The sequence below is a fragment of the Podarcis cretensis genome (assembly GCF_951804945.1).
Source record: "Podarcis cretensis genome assembly, chromosome: 16".
Lineage (NCBI taxonomy): Eukaryota > Metazoa > Chordata > Lepidosauria > Squamata > Lacertidae > Podarcis > Podarcis cretensis.
The window spans coordinates 12,311,732-12,324,561 of NC_137186.1; the positions used below are offsets into that span (position 1 = coordinate 12,311,732).

Genomic DNA, 12,830 nt, shown 5'->3' on the forward strand with positions numbered 1-12,830 from the left:
ACATAGGAGGCAGCGGTTACGAGTTACCGGTCTCTGCAGCCATAGCAGGTGCTGCGATTCGCCAGTGCTTTGGCTTCACCCCCAGAGGCACACTCCATTGCCAGACAGACAAATGCCGACAATATACTGTACTTTTCTTTTCTTTTTTTAATGAATATTTATTAGCATTTTCAATAGCAACACAAAAACAAAAATAGACAAAAAAGGAAAAAATACAAAAATACAAAAATACAAGAATACAAAACTTAAAAACAATTTAAAAAAACACATAAAATTTCAATTGCTTATTTTCTTTTAACTTGCTTCTCAGACCTCCTCACACCTCCCCTTCTTGTATTCCAATTCAAATTAGCTCAGCAAATCCTTATACTGTACTTTTCTTTACTGCCATTTGCGATGGTTCGCAATGGACCATTACACCTATAAGAATCCATTTGAAAAAGAAAAAAAAGGGGGGGAGACAATTAATGGTTTTTAATTTTTTTGCTGCAAAGCCCTTGAAATATATAAATCACTTTACTCATACTAATTAATAATAAATATAATAATATAAAATAGTTACTCTTGTTATAATTATTGTGGTTATTGTGAAAATAAGAAAAGTTTGTTTTTTATTTAGTATTTGTGAGCAATGAGTAATTATGTAACCTGCATATATTAGCAAAATGTATGCAAAACAATATTTGCATAGGCAGCAACAGCTGCATGGTCTCCGTCCATCGCCTCGCAACTCCGTAGTAACTATGGAAACCGAAGCTCTCCCTCCTCCGGTTCAGTTCTAGGACGATCCCACCAATCGGCGATAAGGGCCAAGGGTGGGGTGACCACTCAGGCTCCAGAAAGCGCGGCGGCTCCTCGCCTCCTCCAATCACCGGGCCGAAAGCGGACCGCGGTCGTCGCGGCTGACGGAGCTGGGCTGAGCCAATCGGAAGAAAGAGCAGGGGGAGAGAGGCCCGCCCTTGCCTTTCCCCCTCAGCTCCCTTCGGCGCGACGCACTCAAAGACAGTTGGCCGAGAACGGCGACGGGCGAGGAGCAGTCCCAATGAGCGCTGCTGGGCAGGCGGGCGGAGCGGGAGCCACTCAGGAGGCGAGGAGGCAAGAGAGTGACGAGAGGGAGCTCCGCCTCCCTAGCGAGCGCAGCCAATCAGGCAGAAGGGGGCGGGTCCCTCGAGGCCTCCGCTTTGTGGTGGGTAAGTGGGGGAAAAAGGCGCTCTTCCACCTCCCAACGCACCCCCTGTTGGGGGGGAGGAAGAAGGGCGCTTTCCCTTATAGATATATGTCTGTAGTGCATTGTGGGGGGGAGGAAGCACGTTATCTCCCCCTGAGGGTGGGACCTGGGGAGGGGGGGCAACTTGGGGAGGGGGTCACGCAGTGGGGGAGGGGCAAATTGAGGAGTATTTGTGGGGTTCCCCTGCTTTTATTATGGGGGGTCACAGAGGCCAAGGCGGGGCAAAAGGAAATAAAAGGGGGTATTCATTATAAGGGGGTCTCCATCATATTTGCAGGCTTCATTGGGGGGCAGGGGGGTGGAAATGCTGAGGTCAGTTGAGGGGGAGCCACAAACGATCCTTCGACCTTATGGGAAAGGAGATTATTATATAATTATTGGGGGGTTGGGATCAAATAACGGGGAGAAGTCCCAGGAGCTGGGATATAGGGTAAGGAGGGTGCAGGAGTGGGGAACACAGACTTTGTTCTTTGTTATGGAGTGTGCGCGCTGCCATCATAGGAATACATCAGTGGGCACACAGTTGACATAGGGAATTTGTGGCCCTCCCAACTTCCATCGGCCCCCCAGTCAGTGTGGTCGGGAATGCTGGGAGTTGTAGTTCAGTGACATTTGGAGGGCCATGCTGCTGTGGGTTAAACCACAGAGCCTAGGGCTTGCCAATCAGAAGGTTGGCGGTTCGAATCCCCCCCTGCTTCTGCCAGCCAAAGAGTTCAAAAGCATGTCAAAGTGCAAGTAGATAAATAGGTACCACTCTGGCGGGAAGGTAAACGGCGTTTCTGTGCGCTGCTCTGGTTCGCCAGAAGCGGCTTAGTTATGCTGGCTACATGACCCAGAAGCTCCCTCGGCCAATAAAGCAAGATGAGCACCGCGACCCCAGAGTCGGCCACGACTGGACCTAACGTTCAGGGTTCTCTTTACCTTTACCTTTACCTCTGGTTTAGGGAATTAGAAGGTGCAAACTGAGGTATTTGATGGTGGGGTTGTGGGTTCAGAACGGGAAATTGGGAAATTCTGGATTGGCATTAGTAATCTGGGCAGGGAGCTGGTTGGCAGCCGGTGAAATATCTGCAAACAGTGGAGCACAGTAACGGGGGGGTGGGCTGTAGAACAGGAGTTGGTGTGGGGGTTGTAGGAGACCTTAAGTCAACATGCCGTTGCTTTGCAGCCTCCAGATGGGAAAAGCTGGATGCTTGGGAGATGGAGTTTCAGGCGGCGGAGTTGGCAGTGCCCTCTCTCTTTTTTTACCTTTTACATCTGGCAGTTCCCATGTTTAGTCTGCAGTCTCTCCAGTTTAGAAGGCTGTTAGGTAGAATGGCTAAGAAAAACGTCCACCTGAGACCTTGAGGAGTCTTTCCCAGGCAAAACAGGCAACGCAGAGCTAGATTGAGATCAGTGTTCCAGCCAGCATAAGGCAGCTTTTAATGTTCATTATTCATTACTATTTACTCAGATTAATATCCTGCATTGCCTAGGGCACATATCATTAATATTTTTAAGCATTCTGAGAGCAGGCAGAAACATTCTAAAATTACAGCCAACAACTGATTTCAAGCTTGATCTTACGGTCAGCCCTTAAATGCCACATTCCTCTTGAAAGTCAGTAATGAAGGAGGCAGACACACCTCATTGTAGAATGTGAGATAGTTGATCTTGGGTTAGGTGCCCTTTTGGGTACTTTGCTCTCAAGTCATTTAGGGCTAGTACTAACCCCTTTGTTTTATGTTTTCTGCATAAATAAAGGGGTAAGGGGTCAACCTCCTAAAAGCCATTTCTTACAAGTTACCAAGTTTTTTCCCCACTCTCTCTCATTCCCTCTCCCCCCTCCCCTGCTGTCTCAAGGAGTCTGGACTATGCTGTTGGTCAACCCTGCATCGTGAAAGAGCTGTCCCAGCATGGAGTTCCCCAACCACAGCAAGAACTTGCTGCAGAGCCTCTGGGAGCAGCAACACGAGGGCTTCCTTTGTGACTGCACAGTACTCGTGGGCAGCACCCAGTTCCTGGCCCACCGGGCAGTGCTGGCCTCCTGCAGTGCCTTTTTCCACATGTTCTATAAGGAGCGGCTGGACAAGAGAGACTTGGTCTCCATTAACAATGAGATCGTCACGGCGCCCGCCTTCGGGCTGCTGCTGGAATTCATGTACAAAGGCAGCCTCTCCTTCAACGACATGCCGGTGGAAGACATCCTGGCAGCCGCCAGCTACTTGCACATGAACGACATCGTCAAGGTGTGCAAGAAGAAGCTGCAGGCCCGCGCCTTGGCAGAAGCCGACAGCACCAAGAAGGAGGAGGATCCCCTGGGCAGCTCAGAGCTTCTGCCCAACACCTCCAAGTGCCAACTTCAAACGTCCGGAGCCCAGCCGCTGCCGCCCCCTCAGCCAAGCGAAGCAGGGAAGAGCAAGAAGCAGGAGTGGAAAGGTGGAGAGAAAATGGTTTCCGAGGAGCCATTGGCCTCCACGTTGGACATGGCGGACACCACTCAGCCAGGGATGGAAGCTCCTCCTCCTCCTGTGAGGCCTCTTCCACCCTCCGTCATTGACATCTCCCTCTCCAGCCCTAGCAGCTCCACCGAAACCATTTCACACAGCTGCTCGCCACCGAGGAACGCAGTTGAGGGTCATGCCGGCCCTCCGGAGAGGTATGTGGAACAACAGACAGGTGGTCTTGGTGTGTTTTGCCAGAAAGAGCCAAGCAGGTCCTCTGTCAAGGTCAAGGTGGAAGCCATCGTGATCTCTGACGAGGAGCCGGACATGATGGATCAACTGGAGGGGCAGAGCGCGGATTTGAGGCTGGAGACGATATTCCAGAGGTCCGCTGTAGAGGCAGGGCCTGCCGGAGGCTGTGGGCGCCACCCCGACAGCTTTGAAGAGCCAGGTGGGATGGAAGAGGTCTCTTCTGAGAGCGGCTTCCTGCCTCAAGAGCACGTCCCATACCACATGATCCCTGTGCCTGCCGGACAAAGCTTCTCCAACATGGTGACTCCGCCCTTGCACGAACAGATGTACTTGCAGGACTACGAGTCCCACTCCAACTTTGGCATCTTCACAGAAGACGTCCCCACCTGCAAGACGTGCGGGAAGACCTTCTCGTGCTCCTACACCCTGCGGCGCCACGCCACCGTCCACACGCGGGAACGCCCCTACGAGTGCCGCTACTGCATGCGGAGTTACACGCAGTCCGGAGACCTTTACCGGCACATCCGCAAGGCCCACAATGAGGACCTGGCAGCCAAGCGTTGCAAACAGGATGTTGAGAACCCTTCGTAGGGGGCCTATACCCCCGCCCAGTTTGGGCCGTAGGGCAGGTGGTTCACGACTGAGCAGATGGACGGTTCACAACATGCAAGGACAAAAAAACAACAACCCCATCCCTTTTTGTAAAACATTGTGCAGAAGCCAGGAGGCAGAGAGAGAGAGCCCTAACTGTCCGAGCCAATGATGGGGGCTCATCGTATCAGGTTCAACCTTCCCTCCTGGCTTCCTAATCATTTCCCCACCTTGCCCTTGAGAATTTCTTGTTTGTTTTACCACGAGGTGAATTGTTGGGAAATGCAGGTTTGCACCCGGGTCATCCCTGTGCATCGTTTGGAAGAAGTAAACGTAAAAGGAACTGGGGAAGGGGTTCATCCTCTCACTCCAGTATTTATTTATGTACAAACTCGTGGCTGCAGGGAGCGGTATTTGAGCTTGAGCTCTAGGTATTGCTGCCTAGAAGGCATTCTGTTTTGTGGGAGGAAAGGCCTGAAAGCCTTTTGTTCCTGACAGTTGTTGCAAATCAGAATTTCACTTGACAGCAGGGGGGATGGGAACAGCTCTAGCCCTCCTGGATGCACAGAAAAAGATTGCATAGGGGGAGAAGCGCCTGTGAGGAAGACTATGTTGAAAGGCATGGTTCTGACTCTATCCCACCATGCAGTGCAGGTGGGACTCATTGGGAGAAGTAGGCAGTGTTCCTTTTCAAAACAACCCCCTGCCCCACTCTTTGTGACACGTTGGATGTCATGATAGTCTAAAACAGTGGAGGCTGATGCGAGGGAAGGTGGGGCACTGCCCCGCCAACTTCATGCCTGACTTTAGCCAACCTCCTTGGCTCTGCCTTCTGCTTACCCTCAGACCAGGGGGTTGCTCTGCCTGTCATTGGCTCTGGGGCCACCTACTGTTGGTCTCCCTGGCTTCCATCCTGCAAGGCAGCCCTGTATCCAGAAGTTTTCAATGTTTGACATTTTTCTGTGTGTTTATTATGCTGGAAGCTGCCCAGAGGGGCTGGGGCAACCTCATCAGGTGGGTGGAGTATAAGGAAAAAATTATATTACTATTATTATTATAGTCCCAATAGGCACTAGCCCTGTCTAAAGCAGGCAGTGCACAGACCCCGCCCCCCTTCAGCTGCATCCCTGTTTTGAAATGCTCCCATTTTACAAAGATCAAAGGCTGAGAGATGGGGCTTGCCAGGGTCACAGCGCAGGTGAGATTTTAACTTTTCCCACTTCCAAGTCACTTCCGACGCTCTTTCCCATTTTCAAGCCTGCTCACTTCAGAGCAGCCACTGCCAGCCTCAACCTTCCTTCCAGGACTTGCCAGCCCTCCCACTGGGAAATGTGTTTCTCCAACCTGTTTGTTCTTATAAGCAGCTACAAAGCAGCCTCACTGCCAAGGATACCCATTTAACAGTAAAAAAAACCAGGCATCAAGTGCTCCAGTACTCTCTCTTGTGTGATTTTGGGGTGTGGGGGTTTGTGGGTGGGGGGTTTCCTCTCCTCTAAGGCTAGGGATTCCCAAATTGTGGTCTGTGGCATAGCCACATTAAATACTAACATTCATTTTAAATAGTATTTTTATTCTTTAACTTCTTACATTGCATTTTACTGAAGTGCAGTTTGATGTCTACAGGATGCAAACTAATACAGTGTAAGAAATAAAAGACGCAATAACCGTACAATTAAAAATCACACGGTATCTAGATTGACACATTACCAGTGCTACAATAGGCAGAAAAATCATGCAAGGTGTCCACCAAGACTAACCAGCAATTTCCAGTTGGATGGCAGGGAAGGGGGCAAGGGTCAGGACGCAGCTGGGGTTCTGCAGAGCTGATCTTAAGCAAAGACTCCTTTGCTTTCATCCATCTTCTTGAGATATCCAAGAGTCTGAATCAGGCTTGAAGCAGAATACCTTGATGCCAATTATGTCATTTAGCAAACCGAGGTGCATGGGGAAGAGAAGAGTGCCATCCCCCACAAAAACAGATTTTGGCATGCAAAACATGTTTTTAAATTGTATTTTCTACTCAAGAGTGGTAGATTTAATATGCAAGGTACAAAGTAATTGAAGTGTTGAACAAAGTGACATTTCCCCCTTGTTACAGTAAACCATAATTTTATATTATAAACCCAGTTGTTCCAATGTTCCCTTTTTCAGAAGTCTTAATACTTGCAATTAAATAGAAAAAACAGATCCCCTTCACCTCTGCACATGAAACCTTGTGGTTGGGCCTTGAAAAATAAGGCTGCACTGGCCCATCTGCCACAGGAGATCCAAGAGATGATCTCATTCCAGCGGGCAAAACCTTCACCACACAGGCTACCCCTGGAGCCATCATCCCTGGATGTCAAAAGAAAGAGTATTGGAGGAAATCTCCATTTATGGACTTGGTAATGGTGAGTATGGGAGACGGAGCGATAACATAACCAGCCACCACCCCCGAATTGAAGGATAGGGAACCAACGACCTTCCTGGTGTTGCTGAACTACATCTCCCGCCATCCCTGACCGTTGGGCCAGGCTGATGAGAGCTGGGAGCCCAACATTGGGAAGGTCACTGGTTTCATGCCCATCCCTGACCATCAAAGCAGTCTCCTACTGTATCAACCTGGGAGCAGAAGGGAAGGCGAGGAAGGTCTTTGACGTGCGTGCTTAGGAAGGCCATGCCTTGGCGATACTAAGAAAGGTGCGGTTTGGGGTACCTCTTTCTCAAGGAGGTAGAGATACTGGGGCAATTGCAAGGAGGTGGGGGTGAGTTTCACCTCGGTAGATCAAAACCTACGTTCCAAAAAACCCATAATCTGGTGGGGTGGGGGTGGGGAGAGGTAGTTGGTGTCCAAAATGCAGGTGATCACATCTCCCAGACAAACGAGGAACTCGGGATCCAAAGGCGACCCATTTGCCATCAGCCGAACATCTCCTGAGAGGCATAGGTCATATAGAGGAAGCCATCTTCATCTTTGTACGTCATGTACACTTCAGACATGGTGGAAGACATGCTGACGAGGCTGCGGTTGCCGTCGACCAGGAAGTAGAATGCCTGAGTGGACCCGATGCACATTCGGTTGCTGAGGGAGGAAGCGGGCACGAGTCAAAACATGGCTTCCGGGTGGCCTAAAAAAATTCTGCATCCTCACCTGCCCCAAAACTGTCTGGTCCATTAGGGTGCATGGCGCGCTGCCCTGAGTTTGCCCACACCTGCCCGACTTCTGACTTCCAACCAATCGGGAGCTAGCTCCACCTGCGATTGGCTCCAGCCCTGGCTGTCATTGGCTATAGCTCCGCCTCCATGCCTTCCGCCCCACCAGCCCCAGCTACCACTGCCCCTCCAAGCCTATTTCCCTGTGTGCCAATATAATAATATTTCTCCCCCACTCACACACACCAAGCCAGAGCATTAAAAATCCAAATAACATAGGTGCTGCTTAAATCCAGCCCAACATATGGTTGTAGAAGGATGAGTGACCCAGCCAGATGCTTAGTAAGCCTCCCATTTCTACAGGCTGCCCAGATTCCTCGGAGGCTCATTCACCGGATGATTGTGATGAACTGGCCCATGGTGAGGTCTTCAGGAACCAGAAATTTGGTCTTGTCCAAGGCTGGCAACATTTTCTCCTTGGGGTAGCGCTCCAGGATTATCTGCAAAGGAAGAAGAGCCACGTCTGAGATAGGTCTTCGATAGCAGACGGCCAGATTCCCCTGGAAAGCTTAAGCAAAATGGTTACAGTGAAGACAGCCGTTTCCAATTTGTCCAAGTACTCAGATAGGCTGTCTTTGCATAGGAAGGCTCTACTTGTCGCCATAATGGCTAATAGCCACTGGTTTAATCAGCCTCATCTGTTCACTGCTGGACCAGTGTCTTGCCTCAGGAATGGACTGGATAAGAGCCAACAAACTGAGACTCAGTCCAGATAAGGCAGAGGTACTGCTTGTGGGTGGTTCCCTAGACCAGATGGGTGGGAGATCGATGGGGTTACACTTCCTCTGAAGGAGCAGGTTTGTAGTCTGGGGGTACTCCTGGATCTTTTGCTGTCACTCGAGGCTCAGGTGGCCTCAGTGGCCCGGAGTGCCTTCCATCAGCTTTGGCTGGTGGCCCAGCTACGCCCCTATGTGGACAGCGATAGCCTAACTCATGGGTAGGCAAACTAAGGCCCGGGGGCCGGATCCGGTCCAATTGCCTTCTCAATCTGGCCTGCAGACGGTCCAGGAATCACCGTGTTTTTACATGAGTAGAATGTGTCCTTTTATTTAAAATGCATCTCGGGGTTATTTGTGGGGCATAGGAATTTGTTCCTTTTTTCCCCTTCAGAATATAGTCTGGCCCCCCACAAGGTCTGAGGGACAGTGGACCGGCCCCCTGCTGAAAAAGTTTGCTGACCCCTGGCTAACTATTGTGGTCTATGCTCTAGTAACCTCAAGGTTAGATTACTGCAATGCGTTATACGTAGGGCTTCCTCTGAAGACAATTTGGAAACTTCAGCTGGTGCAGAATTCAGTGGCCAGGTTGCTCACCTGACGGTTTGAGCATATTATATCAATCCTGGCCAGACTGCACTGGCTACCAATTAGTTTCTGGGCCCAATTCAAAGTACTGGTTTTGACCTATAAAGCCTTAAACGGCTCAAGACCGCAATACCTCAAGGACCACCTCTTTCCATATGGACCCTGACATCATCTTCTGAGGCCCTTCTTTGTGTGCCCCTCCTCGAGAGGTCCGGAGGGTGACAACACAGGAATGGGGCCTTCTCTGCAGTGGCCCCCATCTGTGGAACGCTCTTCCCAGGGAAGTTCGCCTGGCACCTTCATTATACACCCTTCGGCGCCAGGCAGAAACATTCCTTTTTAACCAGACTTTCGGTTTTACATCCTATGCCCTTTTAAAATGTGTGTGTTTGGGGGGGGGCATTGGGTGGTTGTTTTTATTATTATTATTATTATTATTATTATTATTATTATGTATTTTGTGGTTTTATATCTTGATTTTAATCTTTGAACAAAATTCAATAAATAATAAATTCAATTAATAATAATAATAATCTGCAGGGGTGCAGCATCTTATTTTAGGAGCAAGGATGTGATTTTATCGGTGGGGGTTCTGGGTGGGGGTTTTTTGATTGCAATATGGGGCTAAATAATTGCTTTAAGATTTCTTGATAACCATCTATTTTGGGGGCAAACTGCATCAGCTGGGAGTCAGGAATGTTTCACTTAAGCTCAGTTACAATCCTATAAAGAAGAAAAATATTTGTTGCATGGACAGGGAGGTTGAGGGGGGGGGTTATATATGGAGAAAATAAACAAAATGAGAACTGAATTTCTCTCAGTTACAATGATATATTACTTGACTTAATTGATTTAGCAATGGCAAGCAAGAGTGCAGGCAGCCAGACCACCAATTACAGCTGCTTTGGTCCTCCTGCGCTACTAGGTAAACCATGGTTTGGCTTAGCACTATGTGAACCCAAGGTTCACGGTTTGTCTTCCCGGAACAAAATGGTGAATCAAGAACAACAAATCATGATTACAATTACTGGTTGTTGGGAGCCAAACAAACTACAAGCCTAGGAACACGTAAGGAATCTTAATTATTTTTAAATTAACTAACAACACGATGGGTTGGGTATCAAGCACAGAACCAGGAGCAAAACAGCCCCCGCTTTTACTCTAAATACAGTGCTTTTTTCTGGGGGTACGCAGGAGTACGCATACCTCTAAACATTTTGTGAATCTTCGTACTTTTGTCCACCTACTGTATTTATTTTCCCCGATTTGAACTATAAAATGGTGGTTTTCTTGAGTCAAAATAAGAGTACCCCTAAACATTTTTTTAGAAAAAAAGGCACTGCCCGTAACTGCCTTACTTAATTTCACTGAACCATGGTTTGTTTAGCATTATACACAAACCCTTGCTGAACCATAGCCCAGCTTACTTTTAACATGCAAAACAGTCCAGTACAACAAAGCAAGCCCAAATAAACATGCCCCCATACAGTACCTATTAACCCAACAAGATAAGGAGAATCCTACATACCGGCAGTTTGCCAGGAAACTTCATCCGGATCGTGGCCACTTCACTTTTCCTGGAGGCTAGAGTGGAAAATTACAAAACTGGGTCAATTAAGGCAATAAGTAAAAAAACACCTCTCCCTCGACCTCCCCTCCCAAAGTTAGCTCTCCCCAAAGCAGGACAGCCCAAAGTCTAGCCCCCCACCCCAGTTTACCGAATTAATCTCAGCCCCTTGGGTCAGCAGGGGGCGCTAGCGGCCAAACAAGAGCAACTCCGAATCGCGAAATCGAGCGTTTACACGAGAAGGGGGGTGGGGGGAATAAGTGGGGAGAAAGAAAATAAGTCTTACCGAAGGTTTTTCGGTGCTTGAATGGGGGGAAAGAATCCATCTTGGAAGGAACCACACCTTTTTCTTAAAAAGGGAAGGGGGGGGGAATAAAGCTGGGGCGGGAAGGGGAATTGAAGAAGAATCGTCCCCAGCGGTAGCTCTGACTTGACTCCTTTGGAGCCGCTTAAATAGTGCCAGAGTCACGCCTAAATTTTTCCCAAATTGCTTCCAGGATCAGGACCTCCAAGGTCCGGGGAAGGACGTGGAGAGGTGGAGGGTGGGGAGAGCCCACCCTGAGACTCGCCCACATTCAGATTCAGGGGCGGGTCTCCATAGAGGAAGCCCATTTGGCCACACTGGTGGAGTTGGCCGGCGGAACGCACCGCCACGGGACGCAGTTATGACAACTCGCGTGGAAGGAAGGAAGGAGTTGGACAAAGATTGTAGCGGAGGTGTCGTCTACCCATGTCAGCTGGGACAGGTGAATGCAATTTCCCAACACGGAGGAAGGACTTTTCTGTGTAATAGATGGGTAGGTATTGGTTTAGGGTTGAGCTGTGAACTCAGGAAATCTCAGTTACTCTATGGCATTCAGTCAAGCTGCTTTCTTAAGCTCCCCCTCCTCCAACCATCTGAAATGTTTTTCTATTTCTTTTTTGTCTTTCTAACCCACCTTTCCTCCCAGCAGCTCAAGGTGAGGTATATACTGAGTTAAAGAAAATATTTAAAGAAAATCGTTAAAAAACCAGTGGGTGTATAGTGGGTGAAGAGATACGAAGGGAAGATAAAAAACTGTTTATGTGTGCAACAACTGCGGCAATAATTCTTTCAGCCCAAAAATGGACACAAAAAGGAGTACCAAGGAAAGAAGGGTGGCAGATGAAGATGATGGACTCTGCAGAACTGGCAAAGCTGACAGGAAAAATCCGAAACCAGCACGATCAAGTATTCCAAAAAGACTGGAGTAAATTTATACGATATCTGAAAGATTATTGTAAGCAATTAACATCACTAGCAGGGTCGTCTGAAGACTTGTAAGAAGAAGTTTTCTACCTTTCTATATTTATTTAAATTTTGAGTTATTTTGTAATGGGTGTAATTAGAATTGGAAAACGTACAAAATGCAATGATATAAAGGTTAATTTTGAAAGCCATGAGACGGGAGGGAAGGAAGTGGATAGGCTCTAAAGAGCAAGGGAGGTAAAGTGGATAATAATGATGTGAATGTATATTATTAAACGGAAAATAAATAAAAAGTATTTTAAAAAAGGTGAGGTATATACATTAGATAGGTTAATGAGAGAGTGAGTCTGGTCCAAAGTCACTTTGTGGCAGAGTGGAGATTTGAATCCTGGTCTCCCAGGCTGTACAGTGGTACCTCGGGTTAAGTACTTAATTTGTTCCAGAGGTCCGTTCTTAACCTGAAACTGTTCTTAACCTGAAACAGCACTTTAGCTAATGGGGCCTCCCGCTGCTGCTGCGCTGCCAGAGCCCGATTTCTGTTCTTATCCTGAAGCAAAGTTCTTAACCTGAAGCACTATATCTGGGTTAGCGGAGTCTGTAACCTGAAGCGTATGTAACCAGAGGTACCACTGTACTCTTAACTGCTGCACTGTGCTACCTCTAAGGCCCATTTGCATTACACACTGAAAGTAGCACCATGCCAATTTAAATAGCATTCCCCCCAAAAAATAATTATGGGAACTGTAGTTTCTCAAGGGTGTTGAGAGTTATTAGATGACCCTACGTTCCCCTCACAGAGCTACCGTTCTCCCAGGGAACTTTGCGAAGTGCAGTTCATGCCAACCCTGGTGTGTGCCTGTTTTCGTAATTGCTGTTTTCATAATTTCTATTTTAGATCATCATATCAACAAGAAGGGGACGCGGGTGGTGCTATGGTCTAAACCACTGAGCCTCGGGCTTGCCGATCAGAAGGTCGGCGGTTCCAATCCCCGCAACGGGGTGAGCTCCCGTTGCTCGGTCCCTGGTCCTGCCAACCTAGCAGTTC

The 12,830-nt window shown here is 48.4% G+C and overlaps 2 protein-coding genes across 3 annotated transcripts; one reads left to right on the forward strand and one right to left on the reverse strand.

The window, feature by feature from the left end:
* The first annotated feature begins 919 nt into the window (after positions 1-919).
* Positions 920-5,918, forward strand: ZBTB3 (zinc finger and BTB domain containing 3). Of its 2 annotated transcripts, none has more exons than XM_079958218.1 (2): positions 920-1,190; positions 3,071-5,918. In XM_079958218.1, the coding sequence occupies exon 2, from the start codon at positions 3,124-3,126 to the stop codon at positions 4,492-4,494; it is 1,371 nt and encodes a 456-aa protein (XP_079814344.1). In that variant the 5' UTR covers positions 920-1,190; positions 3,071-3,123; the 3' UTR covers positions 4,495-5,918. The 2 variants fall into 2 exon arrangements, with proteins under 2 accessions (XP_079814344.1, XP_079814345.1); XM_079958219.1 differs by having other exon boundaries at positions 920-1,186.
* Positions 5,919-6,489: 571 nt separating this feature from the next.
* LOC307205763 (microtubule-associated protein 1 light chain 3 gamma-like) lies at positions 6,490-11,147 on the reverse strand. Its single transcript, XM_079958543.1, has 4 exons — positions 10,844-11,147; positions 10,519-10,574; positions 8,020-8,126; positions 6,490-7,555 (listed from the first exon to the last, which is right to left on the reverse strand). Exons 1-4 carry the CDS (start codon positions 10,881-10,883, stop codon positions 7,393-7,395), a joined length of 366 nt encoding a protein of 121 aa, XP_079814669.1. The 5' UTR covers positions 10,884-11,147; the 3' UTR covers positions 6,490-7,392.
* Between the last annotated feature and the right edge of the window lie 1,683 nt (positions 11,148-12,830).

What these genes read in the sequence shown, in the direction of transcription:
- ZBTB3 (XM_079958218.1), top strand. Translation starts at nt 3,124, where the DNA reads ATGGAGTTCCCCAACCACAGCAAGAACTTGCTGCAGAGCCTCTGGGAG.
- LOC307205763 (XM_079958543.1), bottom strand. Translation starts at nt 10,883, where the DNA reads ATGGATTCTTTCCCCCCATTCAAGCACCGAAAAACCTTCG. An exon ending in CAAGCACCGAAAAACCTTCG is followed by an intron (nt 10,575 to 10,843) that starts GTAAGACTTATT and finishes TTTCCACTCTAG; the next exon opens with CCTCCAGGAAAAGTGAAGTG. An exon ending in CAGTTCATCACAATCATCCG is followed by an intron (nt 7,556 to 8,019) that starts GTGAATGAGCCT and finishes TTCCTCCCTCAG; the next exon opens with CAACCGAATGTGCATCGGGT.